Source organism: Haliaeetus albicilla, chromosome 1 (genome assembly GCF_947461875.1).
Source record: "Haliaeetus albicilla chromosome 1, bHalAlb1.1, whole genome shotgun sequence".
NCBI classification, from domain to species: Eukaryota; Metazoa; Chordata; class Aves; order Accipitriformes; family Accipitridae; genus Haliaeetus; species Haliaeetus albicilla.
This window is the reverse complement of record NC_091483.1, coordinates 81,130,596-81,152,022: the sequence shown is the minus strand read 5'-3', so window position 1 is coordinate 81,152,022 and position 21,427 is coordinate 81,130,596. Positions and strand designations below refer to the sequence as shown.

At 37.0% G+C, this 21,427-nt stretch overlaps 1 protein-coding gene across 2 annotated transcripts in view; it reads left to right on the top strand.

The window, feature by feature from the left end:
• The window catches only part of CTNNA2 (catenin alpha 2), a 514,224-nt gene that overhangs the window by 98,632 nt on the left and 394,165 nt on the right, over positions 1-21,427 (top strand). For both annotated transcript variants that reach the window (XM_069796531.1, XM_069796522.1), the window contains exon 3: positions 2,886-3,081. In XM_069796531.1, the coding sequence (XP_069652632.1) occupies positions 2,886-3,081 (196 nt within the window). The remainder of the gene's footprint in view (positions 1-2,885; positions 3,082-21,427) is intronic.

Here is a 21,427-nt window from a genome sequence, read left to right as displayed (position 1 = left end):
CCACCTCAGAGCTTGCTGCATGAGGTGCCCATCTCCTAACTAGTCCCTTTTTGGGAACTCAGCAAAGCACTCTCCGTAGTCTGGGTTAAAGACTCCTGCACTTCACTCTGAGTGTGTAAGAAAATGTGAATTTTGTGTTTGTCTTTATGCTTCCTTGAAAAAAAAAACCAAACAGTGATAACTGATGACCAGCCAGCTCCCATTAAACTAAACTCACATAATTAAAATCAATGTATTTTCAACCAATTACTATTTTTCCTTTGCATGTTACATGCTTACCCATTCAAGAAATGGATTTTTGCAGGACTTACCTCATACTTAGTTTAGGAGTTTTAGGAGGAAGGCCTCTCTTGTCACTCAATCTGTAAATTAAATCAGGATATTTATTTTTCTATCTCAGTGCGTTTTATTTAAAATTGCCTGGAGATAATTGTTGTGTTATGAGGGCTGTATGTAAAACGGTTTGTTAGTTCTGCTGAGACTATTGTTGCAGTAGTAAATCCAACACGTAGAAACATTTTGGTAAAGAACACACCCACAGACACACTCACTCTATATCTATCTAATTACATATTTATATATACCACCAAAAGATTTTGGAGATTATCATGGTAAAATATTTATTTAGGATTTATTTCACTTAATTTAGCAATCTAATGTGTATTTATTTGCTTGTTCTCAGTCTGATTTTCTAGGTTCCCTTTCTTGTCAATGATGTCTTATTGACTGTACCTAGGCACAAATTTATTGTATTCTACAACAGCTGTGGTCTCTGTTCCCATTCATCGACTGCATTAGTTCAGTACTTCTAGGTGATCTGACAATAGATGTAACTTATTTGTAGGTAAAATTAGCTGAAAAGAATCCACCTGATAGTTGAATCATGCACAGAAGGAGCAGACTTGCAGACTTAGAATCCAGTAGCAGTGATTTTGATGATTTTTAATGGGAAACTAAAATTTTAAGGTACCAAAAGAAGTCTGCAATCCATCTAATTTCCATGTCTTCATAGGATTTCAGCAGTTCTTGTGCCAGCTACAACTTCTGTGTGTTTGTGCTATTTCGAGCAATTTTTTTTAGCTATTGACCCCTGTATCTGCCTAATAGAGAGATCTATGAAATAATCTGATTTGACTTAATTTATTGACCACCTTTTCTTTACTTCCGATCTTTTTCTTCTCCCTACTATCTGAACTATTCTGGCAGTCTAGTTCTGGTTTGTTTCAAAAGTCCAAATAATTAAGATCAAATTCCAACATTATTCTCTTCATCTTCGGGTCTCCTATGTGAATTTCATCATGTGCTTAACCAATTTTATTGCTTGCTGTATGTGAAAGCTTTTCTTAGTCATCCTTATGATGTGCTGGACAAATTCATTCCATTTGCTAAACCTAAGTTAGGTTACGGAGGTAGCCTAGTTTCTTTATTTATGAAAGTCTAAAATCCTCTAAATAGACAATGATCAACCACAAAAGGATCTTCAGAAAATGTCATGAAGAATAATTGCAAGGGAAAACTAATAAAGAAAATATTATTTCTAAATATAAATAGTGGAAAAAAACAGATGATGGAAGAATATTACATTCCTGTAGCCAGGCAGACTCCTTCCTGAAAGAAGGCTCTAGAATATATTGTTTTTTTCACCCAATACATCCATGCATACGAGTATGGTGTTTTCAAGCCCTGATAATATATTTTTTTTCCTTTTTTAATTTTTTTTTCTTGTATAGTTTTTAGATGTGATTTGAAAAAAAAGAAACCTAGCTCAAAGAGCAAAAAACCACTGCACAAACAGCATGACACAAGGCTTTTTAGTCACAGCTGTACCAACCACCTTGTCATGCTTCTTGTAATGGGGTGGGATGACAGTGAATTTTTACAGTTTGTTTTAAAATCTTTTGCTTTGGAGTGCACTGGCTTTATTGCAAAGGTTTTTATTTTCTTACAGTGAATTTCTGGGTTAGCACACCAATACATCACTTCAGCTGCCCTGGTTTGTATCCTGGTTAGGGTGAATTGCATCCCTGAGCGTTATGGATCCATGGCTCTTTTTTCATGTGTTTAACACCTGATGATATCTGATTCAGTACTCTTGTTTTACAGAAAGGCAGCCTTTTACTGGTAGAGTGATACCAGATTTTTTTTGGTCCAGCAAAAAGCTGTGGTATGCACTGTGCTGTATTGTTAAGCTCTGTGGTTAAAGTTTCTAATCAGTTTATCGACAGCTCAATAAAGAATTCCTTTAGGAGATTCTACAAACATGGAAGCAGATTTTCTTTCTTTTTCAGTACTGGGGAGAAAGGGGGATCATTTCACTATCTGCCATTGTCTTATGCCAATATGTTATAAATATACTGGAGCAATACTAAACTGAATAGTTTTAACCTGTATAATCTTTGCAGCAGGAGCTATTCATTCCTTCATGTCTGGGAAACAGCCACAATGTTTCTGTCACCACTTGAATGTAACTGACAGTATTTATCTCAAGGGGCGATTGCTTTTTGAATGGTTTCTGACCCACATGTGTTAGGTTTTCATTTTATCGGCTTATTAATTTTTTTTAAATGAAAAACAGTGACAAAAATGATGCTTTAGCACCAGTGCCCTTCCATACCTGTTTCTTATCTTTTTCTCCTTCACTGCTTGACTGTGATTTGCTTAGCCCAGACTAAATTGAGGTTAAAAGGAAAAACCTCTTCTGAGGTATGTGCCGCCATGCTTTGCATTTTAACTTTAAATTTTATTTATTCAATACATGTGACCATTACATCATTTCAAGGGTAAAGAAAATAGCGGGGGTATTGAATTAGATGGCCATCTATTGTGCTGTTAATACTTGAAGAATCGCGTTCAAACTGACAAAAACTTGTTTTTCTTTCCCAAAGGTAACAACGCTTGTTAACACAAGCAATAAGGGACCATCTGGCAAAAAGAAAGGGCGCTCTAAGAAGGCTCATGTGTTGGCTGCTTCAGTAGAGCAGGCCACTCAAAACTTCTTAGAAAAAGGAGACCAAATTGCTAAAGAGAGCCAGGATCTCAAGGAGGAATTGGTTGCTGCTGTAGAGGATGTACGCAAACAAGGTAGGGGGAACGAAATGCTTAACGGGGTAACGGCTTTATTTGATGCTTTTCAAGATTTCTTCTGAAACAAGTGTATCAGCTGCTCTGATAATGTAATTAAAACTATGTCCTGTATTACAGGACATCTGTAATATGGCATATAAGTATTAAAATAGCTATACATTCTTGAATGGCAATGAGTAAAAAAAATGTTCTAACTTTGGTAAAAAAGTGTGTGGGTTTTTTTTTTTTTTCTTTTAGCTGTTCTGTCACGAAATAGTGAACTCAAATATTACTTAGCAGCCATGCTGCCTGGTGCCAAAGCTTATTGGTTAAGTTTCAATTTCCTTTTTATTCTCCTGTGTAACAAAATGGCATGATTTTTCACTTTGATAAATTTGAGCAGTGGTTTAAAGCCTATGGATGCAAATGTAGATTTAGGATTATGGTGCACACGTTTCTGAACAATCTAACAATTATCAACCAAATAGTACAGCAACACAGAATTACTTGTGGTTTCAAGTATACTTTGAAATATATACAAAGATTATCATGTCTAAAAAGATACAGGTAATATCAATATTAAAACATTTTTTTCCTGGGTGTTGGTGATAATAAGATAAATGTCAACATTGGTTTGCATACTGCATAGTTTTGATACACGCAATGTTACAAAAAATTGCCTAGTTGGGCATGGGACTCAGGCGTGGGATAATAACATTTTCTTTACTGTCAGAAATAGTCCTGGCTTTGCATAATTTAATATTTCAAGTTTAAATAGGTATTATAAGAAAACTGCTTTCAAATAAGGCTTTGAAATTTTAATAATATCGTGGATATCCATGACATCATGGATTTCATCTGACAATTTTCCTTCAAAAGGTAAAGTGTATATCAGATGCTTTCAAATTTGCATGTGTGGTAGGGGAAAAATATGTTTTCAATATATGCCCATAATAAAAGTTTTCCGTTTTTATTGACTTTGATTGTAGTTATCTTTATTGCAGCAGAATTAAGTACCTTTCCGTTTTTTTTCCATTGTAAATCCTATAATCTGAAGATACCATCTGCCAGTATCATCAGTCTTAGCTTTTAGAACAAGAGTGACAGATCTCCAACTGAGATTTCAAAAGGAGTCTAAAGCATTTAGGTATAAAATACTTATTTTCAGTAAGTTAGTCCCCCAGCACTCATAATGGTGGTTTTTTCAGTTCATGAAAATTGGACTCAAATGATTGCATGAACAGGCAATGTTAAAATCCTGTATACGTATACACTGATTAGTGAATATTCCAGTCTCTTCTATCCTTAGGCTATTTCTTCCTCCTATCCACTGTATGTATATTTGGTTTCACTGTTTTCCTGTTCCTCTGTGTTTTGGGTTTTTTTAGATACTCAGCTGCCAGTACATCAGAATAAGTCAAGTATTTGCTGTATACTCTATGTACAGTGTTATGCCAGTATTCTCGTGGTTTGGGGTTGGGGGTGGGTTTTTTGTTTTTTTGGGTGGGTTGTTGTTGTTGGGGTTTTGGGCTATTTTTTTAGAATTTTGATGCTGATACCTGGTTGTTCTGGCATGCAGTTTCATTTGTCAACTACTTCAGTTTCCCGTTGCTTACTTTACTTCTTTTGTGTTATGTCAAATTCTAGTACGATGTCTTCAGCACTGACGCGAGTGCCCTTGTTCCCTCTGAATTTATAGCTCTTCCCCTTTGAGGCTGCGAGGCTGACTCAGTTTTGCTAGCTTTTCCCAAGGAGCCTTCTACTGAGTTAGAGTCATCAACCTAAACTGTTTCACGCTCTCTGATCTAGGCAAATATACCATGTTTATTAGCATGATATCAGAGCTTCTTATTATCTTTATCATTAGAGCTTTGTATTAGTCAACAGTGATTTCTTTGTAGATCTTTGTGTTGTAAAGCTAGAGGTATCTGAGAGGATTTGCTTTGGAGAGTTTTGATTTCCTTCTTGACTGAATTTCTGACTTTTTAATAGATAATAAGCCTTTTATTCTTCTTTTTTTTTTAATCTGTATTAAAAAAAAAAAACAACAAAAAACGATGCAGGAAGCAGAGAGGAGAAAAGATCTTAAACAGCATTACGCAGAATAATACAGGCATTCATCTTTTGCCAACACTGCAGGCTAGAAAAAAGTCTGTCAGAAAAGTGGAGCACCTTTTTTGGGTCTGTACTACATGAGTTCATAATTAGGAGAGCAGGAGACACCAAACACCATGATTAGCACACACAAGCCGCATAAACTAGACCAGCCTTGGTGCAATGTGAAATGATATGTTTAGCTCAGTGACATAAAGAGCTGGATTAATGAACTGAGGCTGTGTTTTGCCAGAGTATTGCTAGTTGATTTTCTGGCAAAATTCCAGCTCGGATAATTACACCGTCAACCAAAAAATGTCTCCTGCAGTTACAGCTGGCTCTGATGTGCTCCTCATTTCCTGCCCTATATTGCTGTATACTGTTATATACTATTATAGACAGTTGTTGAAATTCATCCTGGAGAGAGTTGCTTTCCATTGGTAGGTACGAAAAGAATGTACTGTATCGTTTGCAAAATACTTTGGAATTAATGTGAATGCAAAGAATATATAGCTTTAAGATGCTTGTTACTTTAATAATGTGGAAGGGTAAATTATATTTGGATAGCTGTACAAAACTATCAACAGTTTTGATTTACAAAGTTGAGTTCTAAAAAAAAAAAAAAAGTAAGAAGATAGATTTTTAATGTGGGTTGTTTTTTTCCACACACAATTTTATGGAAAGGAGTAAATATTTTATGCGTAAGTCTCATAACTGTGTATGTATGTGTGCATATGTATGTATCCTGTAGTAATTCCATAATAGGAATACTTTGGCCTTATAGTTCAAACCCATCTTAGTGAAAGTATCCAATTGCTATGCCATTGAATACGTTCCTGTATGGGTATTTATTCCCCTGCTTTTAGAATTGTGTAAAAGACCTCCCAGATGGGGGACAAATGAGACCTAGGAAATGCTGGTGTTTGTCGTTCATGTCATCTCACATTAGAGGCGAGGGAAAGCAGACAGTCTTCTGCATATTGAAGTTTTGGGAGGAGTGAGAGTTTTGTATATTGTTTTGATTACAATAACCCTAAGCCTTCAAAATACAAAGCTTGAGAAATGCAGGGTGGTGAAGAAGAACTCAGAAATAAGAAATACATTGTGAGGAGGGGAACAGATGCATATGTTCTCATAGCATAGGTGTCTAAATGAAACTGGTCTCTTATTGATCATTACAGAAGGAAATTCCCTGTGGAGGAGACATTCAGGTTGTGATTCACACAAAAATCTACAAAGAACTGCTGGTCCATTGGGCTCAGATCTGTTAAATTTATTAAAAAACTGTCTAGGGTGCCAAGGAAAGCAAGACAAAGAAATAGCTTATATCTATGTAAATTTATTCTATCTATTGAATGACTTCAGCAACATCTATCTTGTAGGTATGTGCTCAGTGACTGCCTTATTCTAATACAATTTTCCTAGAAGTTTTCTAGTATATAGCTAAAACTTCCATTAAAAACATGATTTAGTCTAGCAGCTGGTTGTTGTGTTTTAAATTTTTGCTTTTCAAGCAGGGTAGATACAACTTCACACCATCGTCTGAAATTTATACTTAAATCAAGGGACAGAAAATAGCTGTTGATGGTTTTCGTGTTTGAAGACATTGTAAACTTGAGGTAGACTTAATTTTTTGTTCATGCAGATTTATCCACGTTGTATAAAAAGAATATAAGCCATGTACTCCATGACTGCTAGTAAGCTTGAAAGTATGTATCAACATCTGACACACAAAAGTGACTTTAACTTTCTTGGTTACTTTTCTTCTCTGTGATGGAACATACTAAAAAGTAATATTTTTAATGCTTTAATGCTTTTAGCTACCTAGTTTTTAAAACTTTCTAAATGAAGGTTTTAAACTAAACCCTGTGAAAGGTTATCTTCCTTACTGTTCCCTCGTGGAGAAAAGCAGGGAATCTGCACATCTCAGGTGGTGGGAGCAAACTCCAAAATATACGTACAAGAGATGCTGGTTGCTTTTATAATAATTTATAATGCTATTTAAGCTCTTCTGATTTCAGTGACTGCAGTATGACATGGAGAGAGACAGATTCTGTCCTGATAGTTGTAACGTCACGTACACTGTCACTTGCAACTGTCTCAGTTTGTGTTCCCAGAGACTGCCAAGCTCTTAGCCAAACACACATCATTCTTTGGGTCTTAAAACAGTACCCCAGTTCAGCTGGCAATTTGTATTTTAGGAGACCTTTCCTGATTTTACAATTTTTTTTCAGTTACACCTTGTTAGACCAACAGTTCTTTCCTAAAACCCAGTCCTCGCAGAGCCATGTTAGCCCACGTCTTTAAGACTTGCTGCCTGGAGGTCTTGACTTTCCCAACTGAAGCAGAAAATCCCTGCTTGGATTTTGCCTTCCTTAAAACTTTTCCACTCTCTTTAGATTTTTGTTTTCTGCCCTCTAATCCAATCAGTTTTCTTTTTTAAATGCATTAAAAAACTGCAGCCATCTCTGTTTCCCAAGGAGTCTGTGCTGCTCTCCTCTATACTCCTCCTCTGTTTCCCTCTCCTTGTCTTTGCTACCTTCATGTGGTCATACACTTATTTTGTCTTCTTTGCAATTCAGGGTCTGAAATTTCCCCTGTCTCATGGTCTCTTTAGATCTCCCATTCTCTGTTAACCCTTCTTACTTCTGTCTCCTTCTCATACCCTTGTTCTGTAGTCACATAAGGTCCTTCTCCTTGTCTCTCATGTTCAGTCATGGTTTCGTAATGTAAAGTAGAAAAAAAATAAAAAGCAAATGTATTTTTCTTGATCTCTTTTTTTTCCCCTTTACTTTAAAGACTCAACATACCTTGTTTGTTGTCTTTGCTTTCTCTACCAGTAGCTTACACTCCTATCTGAATCCTTCTCTGACCCTGGATACCTACTTCACACTATTCTGTTAGCCCATCCTTCTGATTGTGCTTATTTTTAGCCATTCTGTCCCTTTTCCCCCTAAATTTCCTTCCTTTCTCAAACTGAAAGCATTCCTAGTAAGCCTCTCTTAATTTAAGTCCAGGGTCTGAACATCTTATGTAGCATGTTACACTGATGTCTTGGATGTACTTGCTTAGCAGAGTCAGCTGCAACAGACTTCCCAGGAGCTTACCCGATCTACTCTCTCTGCTGTCCTTTTGAATTGTTTAAAAAAAAAAAAAAAAAAAAAAAGAAAAAAAAAAAAGAAAAAAAGAGTTTGCACCCATTAGTATCTAAAAGCTTTCCTGGAATAGTTTGGGTGTAACCCTTAAAGTTACATTTAAAATATAGAAAAAACCTTAGCTGAATACATCACACTTTGGTTCCTTTGGTTAATAAGCATTCAACTAATGGATGTAGGCTTGCTCTCTGTCTCTCTGCTAGTTCTTCAGCATTTTTCCTAATTTATAAAGTGTATGAAAGTAGAATTACTTCATGAGGATGTTTCTTTAGAAGCCATTAAAAGACTTGTCACAATATAACTATCACTTGATGTGGGAAGGGAGGAAATCCTTTTTATAAAGAAAGCAAATGATGAAGTATTGTCTACTTCTGCATCTGTTTTCAACTCTGAGTCCCAGTGACAGGATTCAAAATGAAGGGTTGATCTGCAATTGAATATATGTAAAGGTATCTCTTACTGAAATAACTTACCACTGATTACTTCAGGGCTTTTTTGGCATTTTTATGAGTCTTTCCAGATGAGCATTATTCCCAAAGTCTGAGTTGAATGAAAAAACTGTAGGATGTTGGGTTTGAATCTGGCAAGTGTGAAGGAAGAATAGTAGATTCTTTAAAAAAATACAACAACAAAAAAACCTATACTAATATTTTATCACTTAAAATTTGTCTACATAACCTAAGCTATTGTTTTGTACCTGGGTTAGGGGCTAGAGGAATCTTTTTTTAGAAAAGAAAAAATCTGATCTTTTCACTTAAATGTGTGTTCTTCCTATGTTTATTCATAATACTTTTCACTGAGGTATATGAGAACTTCTTTTTTTTGCTTAAAGAAGTTACTGTTTGCTAGTTCTTGATAGAGGAAAAAGTGTTTGTGTAGAAAAAAATTACTGAAAAGCAGTTGTTTTAGACAAACTAGGCTTTCTATTAATTTCGAAAGATAAAGTGAGGCTTGTGGTCAATGCTGCTTAATGGGAGAATGAATCTTGGTTTGCACTTTTGAAAGAAACTGTGTGTATAATAAGCATATTATCTGTTTTGCTAATAGTATCTATGATGAGGGACTCTGCAGGTTGCTTTTTGCCCATCTTGCCGATGGCTCATGACTGTCCAACAGAAAGCTTGAAGTGTGAAGATGTGAGGTCTTATATTCAGCAAATCACTGAAGCTGTGGCCTGAAAACTCTGTCTTGTTATTCAAAAATATTTATAATCTATTTTGAATTGCTTGTTATGTTTGGAAGCAACTTCAATTGTTATTCATGTTTGCAGTGCTCATCCTAAGAAATATGGCATGCTAAATGTCATTCCATGCAAATACTCTAATGCTAGCTCTTTCAGACCCTTTTCAAATCCATTAATTATCTTTTAGCTCTCAGAGAATTTAGTTTCTGAAAGACATTAAAGTTCCTTTTCTAAAATGATTTAAAATGCTTCTGATGAAAAAGGAGACATTGTACAGAATCTCAAAGAGTTGTTAAACAGATAAGTAGTGTCAGGGGTTCCCAAACCCAGCAGTGAATCTGCTGCAGCTCCCTGGCCCCGAATCCAAGCAGTAATGAGGCTAAGCATATACTCCCAGTAGGCACATGCACACAAACACATATATACAGCTTATATATACATATATATACAGCTGACCACACACATCAGACACTTGGCACTCACTGTTCTATGATTCTGTGAAACCCTGGCACAGGTTGCCCAGAGAGGTGGTCGATGCCCCATCCCTGGAAACATTCCAGGTCAGGCTGGACGGGGCTCGGAGCAACCTGATAAGTTGATGTCCCTGACCATTGCAGGGGGGTTGGACTAGATGACCTTTAAAGACCCCTTCCAACCCAAACCATTCTATGATTCTATGAAACAAACCCAACAGCACCAAGTGTCTTCTCCTTCTCCTCTTATGCCTCCATTTTTCCACGCTTGTTCCTCCCCAGATCATCTCAGTCCTTCCTTTTACTCACCTTCGGTTCCTCCTCTAAACATCACGTTGCAAGTCTTGTGCAGTCCTAAAATGTTCTTCCCCTGCATCCCGTAATGAACCCTGTATCCTTGATCAAGAAGCTAAAAATAGAGAAAAATGAAATGCATACAGGTGATTTTCTGTACACGTCCTTAATGATCCAGGCAGTTGAGGAGGTCTTGAACTGATGATGATCCTGGTTCTTGGTGAAGCCAGCTGACAGAGCCTGGGCTTGTTCTCTGCACTATTTTCAATAGATTTATTTCTGTTACAGCCCTGGCTGGAGTTTTTCTAGTCTTCAATTCACTTTTCAATATATTTTTTAAGCTTGTGTTAGTTTAAATTTATGACTTATGTCTCCCAGATATGTTTGTTATAAAGGGTAGTTGGCGTTTGATATATTGCCCAAATATGACAGTTTGACACAGATTTTAAAAAAGCACAGTGATATATGATTGAAAAATAATATAAATGAATATATTAGGTGATTTTTCCTTTTTCATACTATATTTATTTATATTGTCTTTCTTGAAGATTTTATTACTATCGTGACTCTATAGCAGGGAAGAATGAAATTGCTTTAGAATGTCAACTTTTGACAGTTGTCAAAAATTAAATTATACTCACAAATTGAAAGTTATAGAAATAGTGTTTCTTCCAGAAATATTTGACTTGAATTCTAAAATCAGATCCTAAAATTACTACTTGTTCTTTTAGAAGCAATATTTCTGTTAGGAAAGGTTTTATTTGAGAAAGGATTGCAGAAATATACTATGGTTTAAAAAAAAAAAAAAATCTATCAAGGGATTGTAACTAGGGCATCTTTTTCAGTAAATATTTTACTCCACCACCCATCACAGTGTAGTATTAGTATGCATGAAATTTCTTAAATCAGGTCAAACTTGGAAAATAGTTTCGCTGGGATTTTTAATAAATAAATAAATAAATAAAAATAGGGTCTTACAAATTGGAAGAGGCACCATAGGCAGTTATCTTGCCCTGTTGTGTCTTCCAGAAGTAATTCCAAAACTGGGTAGGCTTAGTCCACAGTCGGTAATCCCCAGCAGTATTAAATGTACGGCCTTTTCAATTAAGTTTTGAGATAACCATGAACAACGTTCTGCAATAAGATTTTCCGGCATGCATGAAATCTGTATTTAAGTCCTCTCTGTGCGTAATTCAATACAGAGATTTGAATTGAAGTTTCTGACCCCTCAGAAGAACACTGTTACTGTGAAGCTATAGAGCACCATAGGACGAGCATCTCAGCCTCTCCTTTTGAAGCTGTTCTAATTTATACACTAGTGAAACATCATCTGGATTGCAGCTGAGTGCTTGAAATCATTATTGATTCGTTGGGTAGAAATTCTGAACTGAATTTCTTTTTGTTCAATCCAACATTAAAAACAAAGAAAAAGAAAAGTTTGATTCACCCTTTGAACTGGAAAATCAGTTATTTTAGTCTGTCAGATTGAAAGTGTTTGGAAGGAGGTTCCTTCCAGCCTGGCAATAGAGTGACCTCAGATGACTGTGTGTAGGTGCCCTCAAAAACTTCCATCACCAGTGATGAAAGTTTTTAACAGAGCAAAGGTAGTAAGAGTTTCACCAGCTGTCTAATGTAGGGATGGACAGGGCAAACCAGGGCAAGATCTGGAGCGGTGCAAAGACTTTGTCTTGGCTATTTAAATTGGAAAGTAGCCTGTTGAAGGGAGAAAGTCAAGGAGATGGGCTTGAGATTTGGTCATCACTCTATGCTTCAGTCGCATTGCTTTGAATGAAGAGCTGGTGGACAATATGGGACGTGTTACAAAGCCAACCTGCACCCAAAGGGAAAGACAGGTTTCCTTCTGCACCGCCACTGTTATCCTGTCCTGTTGTCTCCACCTCTCCAGTCCTTCCCCCCTCGCTGTGCTGAATGATGAATTTTCAGTCTTTCAAAAACTGTAATTGGAAAACTTCAGGAGTGATTTTATAATGATTACACAGAAAAAAGTTGCTAACAAACTTACACAAAAAATTTTCATTCTGTTGGTGAAGTGTTGTAATGAGGTGGTAAAAATATATTTTTCAATTAATAAAAGCAAGGTTTTCTTTGTTCAGAATGTAATTGTAAATACTGCTGTAATTCACCTAAAAAGTGGGAACCTTGGGTTCTGATCCATGTTACCAGGATTATTTCTGCTACTTACCCAGTCACATTTAATGAGAAAGATATAAGCAGTCTTTGGAGAAATAAACTTTATCTGGGAGTCTTCCTTGTACCCTCCTCAGTTCTTCTCCTTGCCTAAAGTATGTTTCCTTCTGTGTTCTTTATTTTTGACTGCATTTTCCATGGCAGTCATCCAACTTTAAAAGCAGTTGTGAAGAAGCTTCATTCTCCCATACAGATTAGGCTTTAATTTTGGATATGGTTTCAGAAAGTGGTAGTCGATGAGTAAGTAATAAAAATGACAGCATGAAAATTTGAAATACATTTCCTAATATCCAAATCCTAAAAGGTGCTTAGTCAATATATAAAAGACTTTAATTTATTGTCTTTCCATTTACCATTTTGAACACGTCTTTGTCTGGAGTACATTTTTCACATATTACAAAGGCCAATATTCCGAGTAATACTTTATAGAGTGAGGGAATATAAAATGTTATAATCAAATAACATGCGCTGCTTTCCTCTGAGAAGTGTCAAATTATAGTATTCTGATCCCCAGCTGCCTTGTTCTCTCTCAGTTTTAGTCCCTGTATCAGAGACAAATAATTTTTTAAACTTGAGGTCTGCAAGATATTATGGCTGCTGTTTATATATGAAAACCGGAAAAGGAGATCGTTCTGTAGTGCCTATGGAATTTAGAATTATTTTTATAACTACTAAAAATAAAAGCCTAGACTCTCCACTGATTTTGATTTGTGATGTTTGCAAATCTCATTCATCCATAATTGTTCCAAATTTGACATTCAGAGCTGTGCTTGGCTTTTTTTTTGTTTGTTTTCGTTTATAACCTCTGTTTATATTATTATGTGATTTCTACAGTATTTGATGAAACATATGTTGTTTTTCTTCACAAAAATCTATCAGTCCTATCTTCCTTCCACCTGTTTCTTTTGGACCTTATGTTTTTAAATTGTTCTTTATTTTATTACTTTGATCATGCTGTTATTTTATGGCTAACTTGCTAGACATCATTGTCCAGAAACATGTGCCTGCATTAAGTTCAGTTAATCTTAATATATTTCCCACTGGCTGAAGCAGTTTCCATTTTCTCCTCTCATTTGTCTTGTATTGTGCTCCTTCCTTGTTGCTTCTACATCTGAGAATGCTTTCTGTGCAGAAAAACCCTCTTTCTATTTGTTCTGAGTCTGTATAGCTAATAGAAAAAAAATCACTGTTGAGCTTTAGGACTGTCCTTTAGAGATACCTGGGTGTGGCAGAAATTTTGTTGAATTTATAGTATAACATTGGGAAAAAAAAAGAAATAGGTATAATTTCCTCATGAATATTATATGCTGGGAAATTAAAATTAAAAGAAAGTTTCAAAGTCAGAGGAATGAGGTTCTCGAATAACCCAGACAAAGTAATAACAGAGGCAGAAGGTGGTGAGGGAGTTGCAGAATAAATCTGTTTATGGTGAATACTGGAAGACTGTATGCTATGATTGCAGGTGGAAGTAAGTAACTAGACATGATGATCTAGGTATCCGTCCAGTCCTGTGTTCCTGCACACAACCTCATCTGGTTGAATGTAAGGATCATACGTGGTACTTACAAAGTTATTTTAGCCCATTTTTAATTCTATACAAAGCATCATACAATAGTTTGGGTTGGAAGGGACCTTTAAAGGTCATCTAGTCCAACCCCCCTGCAACGAGCAGGGACATCTTTAATCCAATCACGTTGCTCCGAGCCCCGTCCAGCCTGACCTTGGATGTTTCCAGGGATGGGGCATCGACCACCTCTCTGGGCAACCTGTGCCAGTGCCTCGCCACCCTCATTGTAGAACATTTCTTGCTTATATCTAGTCTGAATCTACCTTCTTTTAGTTTAAAGCCATTACTCCTTGTCTTATTGCTAAGTCCCCTCTAAGTACTGGAAGGCTGCTTTAAGGTCCTTCTCTTCTCCAGGCTGAACAACCCCAACTCTCTCAGCCTGTCCTCATAGCAGAGGTGTTCCAGTCCTCGGATGATTTTTGTGTCCCTCCTCTGGACCTGCTCCAGCAGGTCCATGTCTCTCGTGTGCTGAGGACCCCAGAGCTGGAGGCAGTACTGCAGGTGGGCTCTCACCAGAGTGGAGCAGAGGGGAAAATCCCCTCCCTCGACCTGCTGGCCACCCTGCTTTTGATGTTGTAGCCCAGGACAGGGTTGGCTTTCTGGGCTGTGAGCGCACATTGCCGGGTCACGTCCAGCTTTTCATCCCCCAGTACCCCCCAGTCCTTCTCGGCAGGGCTGCTCTCAATCCCTTCATCCCCCAGCCTGTATCGATACTGGGGGTTGCCCCGACCCATGTGCAGGACCTTGCACTTGGCCTTGTTGAACCTGATGAGGTTCACATGGGCCCACTTCTCCAGCTTGTCCAGGTCCCTCTGGATGGCATCCCGTCCCTCAGGTGTGTCAACCGCACTGCTCAGCTTGGTGTCATCTGCAAACTTGCTGAGGGTGCACTCGATCCCGCTGTCTATGTCATTGATGAAGATACTGAACAGTACTGGTCCCCATACAGACCCCTAAGGGATACCACTCATCACTGATCTCCATCTGAACATTGAGCCATTGACCACTACCCTCTGATACCTTGAGGTTGCGTGGTAGGACAAACTTTTTATTTTCTTTGTTCATTTGTCCTTATTTCCACTTTCCCTTCCCCACTTCTTTCTTTTTTCCTCTGCACTTTGGCTATAGTTTTCTTGACTAATCCAATCTCCATTTTCTGCCTTTGCCTCAGTGAAAACTAAAGATGTGCGATTTGGGGTTTGTTTTTGCAATTCAATGTGAGGTGGAAATACTCAATTAGCTCTAAGCATGCTAGTTTAAGTAGCAGAGATGTGCTAGCTAGGCTAGCTTAGAAATCTATACGGATCTATACACCTGCTGACAAGTGCATGGAATAGATGCAGCTGATGATTATTCCTGATAGTTAAGCACAGTTTTTACACCTGTCATGTTTCTTAATGTACTTCCACAGTGACACCTATATATGCAGCTCTCACTGATGATTGTTTCTGTTCTCGTTAAAAATCTAACAATAATCACATACTGTTTATGAACCTTTTGTTATACAAAACATACTGATCTGCCTTTCTATCTGTTGGTGGTGGTCCGTAGATTGGCTTTGTGTTTTGATCCCTGCACCACAGTGTAATTTCACAGGATGAAGTTCAGGTATCTCTTTATTTCTCTGCACAGAAGCTCTTGCAGTTTTTAAACATTCATGTAATGTGTATAGTTATATAAGGGGCTATGTTATATTAACACTTGTATGGTATATGAATTCCGATTGAAATTGGCAGTAAATTGTGAGGGTATTAAAATGTTACCAAGTCAAGTTTAGATGAAAGATTGCTATAGTCTTTGAAAATTATTTTTTTAAATTTAATTCCCAATTTTGGGAAGATAGGCTTAGTTTTCATGTAGGTTGATGCTTTGGGCATGATTCCAGAAATCCTTGACAAGTTCTTTTATGGTGTAAAAATAACTGCATTGGGTCTCAAATATGGGTTACTGTAAATAATGTGTGCAGATTATGTGAACAGATAGTAGGAATGAAATAATTTAATTCTTTAAAAGTGCTATTGTACCTTCTATCTCTTGCTCTATGTAAAACTGCAAGTGCTCTCCTCTGCGTTCTTTGTTGTCTTCTTTCTCTTATCTTTTGATATCATAAGCCTGTACCATAGACTTTCCCTGTGCTGGTGACTCTCCTTGGTTGCCTTTTCTCCTTTCTTATGCTATCTAATACTGTGGTACCTTTTTCAATTCTTGTATTTAAATTTTTCCTGTTATTTATCTGTCTTAGCCACAAACCCCTAAATTGTCCAACATTAACATGCCTGTTTTCTTAATCCCAGTCAGGGTGTTGCAGAAAGGCTTTTTTTTTTTTACTTTCTTTTTCTCTCATCAGAAAGCTGGGTGATCGGCAGGCAGCAATACCTCTTGCTATATTAATCCCCAGGCTACAGTGTGCTTGGAAGCGTGCCCTGTTCAGAGCCAGGTGGTCCTTGCTTCTCTTCCTGCTTCTGTCAAGTCGTTCACAGATAGGAGCTATGTGTAAGAAAGAGCACAAGTCAGCAAGGAAACAAAACTGACCCCTTAAAACATCTAGTGAGCTGATCAATCCCCTAGACTGATCAATCTCACCATCAATCCCACCCACCTCCTCACAGTGCTTGCCATGAGTTGACATTAGTAACTTGCTGCTCCTTCTGTTCTCAGAGATCATTGGGAATTTTTGATAAATTTTGTTTGGAAAATGTGGCTTGCTGGAAAATATCAACCCTTTGAAACTGAAGCTTATCTCAAAAAATATCAATTTCAACTAAACTTTTCATTGGGCAATTTTTTTTTTTTTAATGTGATAATAAAGAATGATGGAACTGATTCTAATTATGATTTTGAACTTAGTTCACAGTGCCTAGGGCATAGATACAATCTACCCGCTAAGTTGCTTGACTATAATGTATTTGTAAGCCTCTTCAAGCCCCAGAATGAAAGTAATATCCAGAGTGATGGAATCTGTCTGCCTAATGGAGAATGCCACAGTAGTTTTCTTAGCGCACTTCCTTTTCCATGCTTGTTAGAAAGTTGTGTGTGCTTTTCAAATGTTGTTCCTTTCTATACCTGATATGTTTCACTCAAATTTATTAATCACATTTCTCTTTACTATTCATAAATTGTTATGCAGAAACCCATTAAATGATTAAATTCAGGACTTTAATTGCTAGGACTCACATAAAAAGGTTTTCATTTGTCAGTTACATTCCTTGTAATCCTCTTTTACAATAATTATTACAATAAATTTACTATGCACAGTTCACCAAAACCATGGCAACTTTTCCTAGCAATTGCTCACTGTACTTAACAATTTGAACAATTGTCTCTTCTTTGTGTGATGAAACATTCTACTCATTTTGAACGTGCTTCTTGTCTCAGTCCTGCAGCTATCTGTTAGAGAAGGAAACACTTATTTTTAATTAGAAATCTCAAATTTTTAGAATAAACATAGAAGTTGTGGGAAAACTACTAGCTGAAGAAAGAAACAACAGGGTTCCTGCAGTGCTGAATCACGCATCCCAGTATCTTGCTGCAAGGCAGAAATCTGTTCTGCTTTGTACTGATCGTTGGAAGACAGTCCTGCCACTTTCAGTATCTGAACTACCTAAACAAGCACACTCAGTTTTTCTTGGAAAGGATATTATATTATTGGGTTCACTCCTGGCTGGAGTGCGAGAGCAAATTAGCTTGTGTACAGCCTTGGACAATCAGGTTTATGAGACCACTGGAACAAAGGAAGGAGAGAGCCAATGTGGCAACACAGATGCTGCTTTGAGATAAAAAGAAACGTTTTCTTGGTGTTCTGTAGAACACTGAAGTTCAGCTGCATGACTTTTGCCAGGATACAAATAAGGCCACCTTATAATTCAGTTGAGTTTGAATTTTGAAATTTGCTTCTGTGTTTATTGATATCTTAAGAGGTCCAGTGTGTTTTCATGTTCCCTAGTACCAGCCACAATGCCGAACATCTAAAACGTTCATGTTGATGTTCGTGAACTCTCCAGTTCAGTGAAGGCTAACCAGTTGTTTCGTTTATCCCTGAAGGATGTTAAACTGCAGGGTAGCTGAGAGCTGCAGACAAAGAGGGATTAGAAATGGTAATGCATTCTCACATCCAAAACAATTTGCTTTTGAATTGAAATTTAATTAATGTTTTATTGTACTTAAGTGTATCAGTGAAGTTTCAAATGCACTATTAGTCTGACTATTAATTAGAAAAGTTCTTTCTAAAATGTAGCATTTGTGAAATAATTGTTTTAGATTGTCATAGATATGTGGCTAAATATCTTAAAGTTCTGTATTCTTGGTATTTTACTGTCTCTTAGGAAAGAAGTAGTTGGGTTAATTAAAATTACGTATTTCAATGGTCTATGAAGTGAATGAGATAGTGTGCTATTGGATCTAAATGTGAATATTGAATCTAAAATACCTACTAGTTTTAAGGATATCCACTGTGCTTTTGAATACATAGTGATTCATCTTCCATCACTCTATCTGAATGTCAAACATAAAGTGAGTCAAATTTAAGTGAACTAGATTGTCTGTGTAATCAATTCCAGAGAGATGCAGTTCTAGTCACTGAAATGTAATGGGAAGAGATCAGGCTAGATCATGTATGTCCTTTTCTGGCCTTGAAATCTATTAATACGATGAGAACAGTGGTCATTCTTCCACAGACGGAGAATAAAATCCCAACTGCGAGTGAAAGGGGAAATGAGTTTAGGGGACACAGTAGTAAAGATTTAAAAAAAAAAAAAGTATTAGGGAAGGGGAGATGAATATTGAACAGCCATTCATGTGAAGCTTTGGGAATTCTGAATAGCATTTTTAATGCATATTAATGTTTAGTAAGTATACAGCATTCTTCAGTATGAAAATACTCTACAAATTCTCAAATTTTAACAAATGATTATACAACATTAAATAGAGATTACTACTGAAATGAATGATTTTCAGTTATGGAGAGTGGATTTTAAAGTACTGTAAACAAAATAGGATGTTTTCAGGTATGGAGTAAATAATCCATATGATTATTAAGGTAGGAGGAATATAGACAGTGAGAAACCAACCATCAAAGACCAGATTTAGTTCATTATTCCTGAATCAGAAACTTGACTATTGGCAAGTAAACTGGAATGGACAGTAGGTGGTCCTACTCTGGTGAGTTTCTAGACAAGTCCAAAGGGGATAAAATTGCAGATGTTTGCATCCTGAAGTGTTTGGTTTTGTTCGTTTTAATAATGAGAAAGCATCCATGAGGAAAGCATTTAAAATGTTCTTACTTTATTTAAATACACTGTATTAGCAATTATGGGTTATTCGAATCTATCATATTATCATTTAGTATCATCAACACTGTTCTATAAGGAATCTACAACTCAGTTTGGGTCTATACATTATTATCATTTAGAATAGCTTCATAATAATGCTTTCACTCCAATTACAAGGAGAGCACTCTAAAATACTTTAATTAGGTCGTGGATCAGTTGTCACATCTTTTTAGTCTTGGATATGTAGAACAAAAGACAAAATCTAAAAGAGATGGATTAAGTGGACCATAGCTTTATTAATTTCTTCCGTTTGAGAACTGCTCAGGAGTGGTACATACAATCAAGCTGTCATTGTTTCCTTAATTATTTCCAGGTGTTTGGAGTATTGTCAGCATCCCCTACTGATCATAGCTGTTCTCTAGATTGCTGCCTTGTGCCCACCATCTTCTATCTCTTAATAGACACTTCAAGGCTTTGGAAAAATGTCATTTCCTCAATGTATTAACCATTAAGAGCTTTAGTCCATTCCTTTCTTCATAGGTAGATGCTCACCTTTAAGTCTGCTTATGATTCCAAAAGTTCCAGTAGCCCAACACAGCATTTTTATGCACCCCTACCAAAAAATGTGCCAATATTCAACATTGATACCTCTCAGCTATCCCTTTACTCTTTTTTCTTGTATGCCATATCCAGCAACTTCCACTAGACTAAAATAGGAATTACTTTTTCGAAGACATGGATCAGAAGGCATCTTCTTTACCTGCAACAAGTCCAATCAATGATTTCCATAGCAAATGGTGTATAAAAATTGTCAGCTTTTTATGTGTGCATGTGAAGTGTATCTATCTCTACAGGGCCTTTTTTGTAAACTGCATGGAATCAAATTCATAGTTTGTTATTTAGATGGTATGCATTTTACAATTATTTTTCAATGTGTTCTCAGCCTATCGTGTCGGCTTTGGTGTTTGTCTGACGTAAGAGAAGACAGTTCAGTTTGATGAGCAACTAGAAAATGAGTATTTTTTTGTCTGGTTAGGTTTTTGCCAGCTTATAGAAAACCAGTTTCCCATAGTGGGAAATGCCTGCCAGAGTTGGTGTAGTGAAGACAGCAGGAGTGTGCATGTGTGTGTCAGGAGTGTGTATGTGTGTGTCAGGCAAAGGAAGCGCAATTATTGCCGCTCCAACTTAGTCGTTTATCATAAGAAAATTGGTTGAAGAGAGTAGCTTCTTTTAAACAGCATTCCTGTTCTGTATCCATAAAAGACAGTGATTGTGCCTTTGTATTCAAGATGCTGCAAATTACATATTAGTCCGAAATAAGCCATGATCAAAATATTTGTTTTGTTTTTGTCACTACTGTTAAACGTTATGTGACTGCATTTGAAGAAAAGAGCTAGTAAGATCCAGAGAGTAGATCACCTTGACTTCCAGTGGTAAGAAATTGTACAGTTCGGGTCTTGTTCCAGGACTGCCATGGTACCAGCCATAGTGCATGCTCCTGAAGTTGGTTGATATCTGGAGGAAGGAGAGATTTCACAGAATCGCAGAGGCTGGGAGGGACCTCTAGAGGTAGCCTAATTCAATGCCCCTACTTAAAGCAGGGTCAGCTAGAGCAGGTTGCCCAGAACTGTGACCACTCACATTTTGGATATCACCACTGATGGAGACTCCACAACCTCTCTGGGAAGCCTATTCTGGTTTTCAATCATTCTCACAATAAAAATAAAAATAAATAATAGTAACAATAAATTGGAAAATCCATGGGACTAGGTGATCTTTAAATGTTCCTTGCAACCCAAACCATTCTATGATTCCCCTTGTCATCTCATTGTAGAAGTCTGTCAGATTGATTGGGTGTGTTTTCCCCTTCATAATACTGACTATTCCCAATCACTTTCTTTTCCTTCATAAATTTGGGAATGGCTTCCAGGAGTGTTTGCTCCATCTATTTTACAGGGATTGAAGTGAGGCTAAGTGGCCTATAGGTCTCCAGACCCACTTTCTTTCCCTTCTCAAAGAAAGGAGTGACACTTGCTTTCTTCCCATTTTCGGGAAGCTACCCCAATCAATCACCCTGACCTTTCAAAGGTAATTGAGAGTGAACAGGGGCAGCTCTTTTGGCA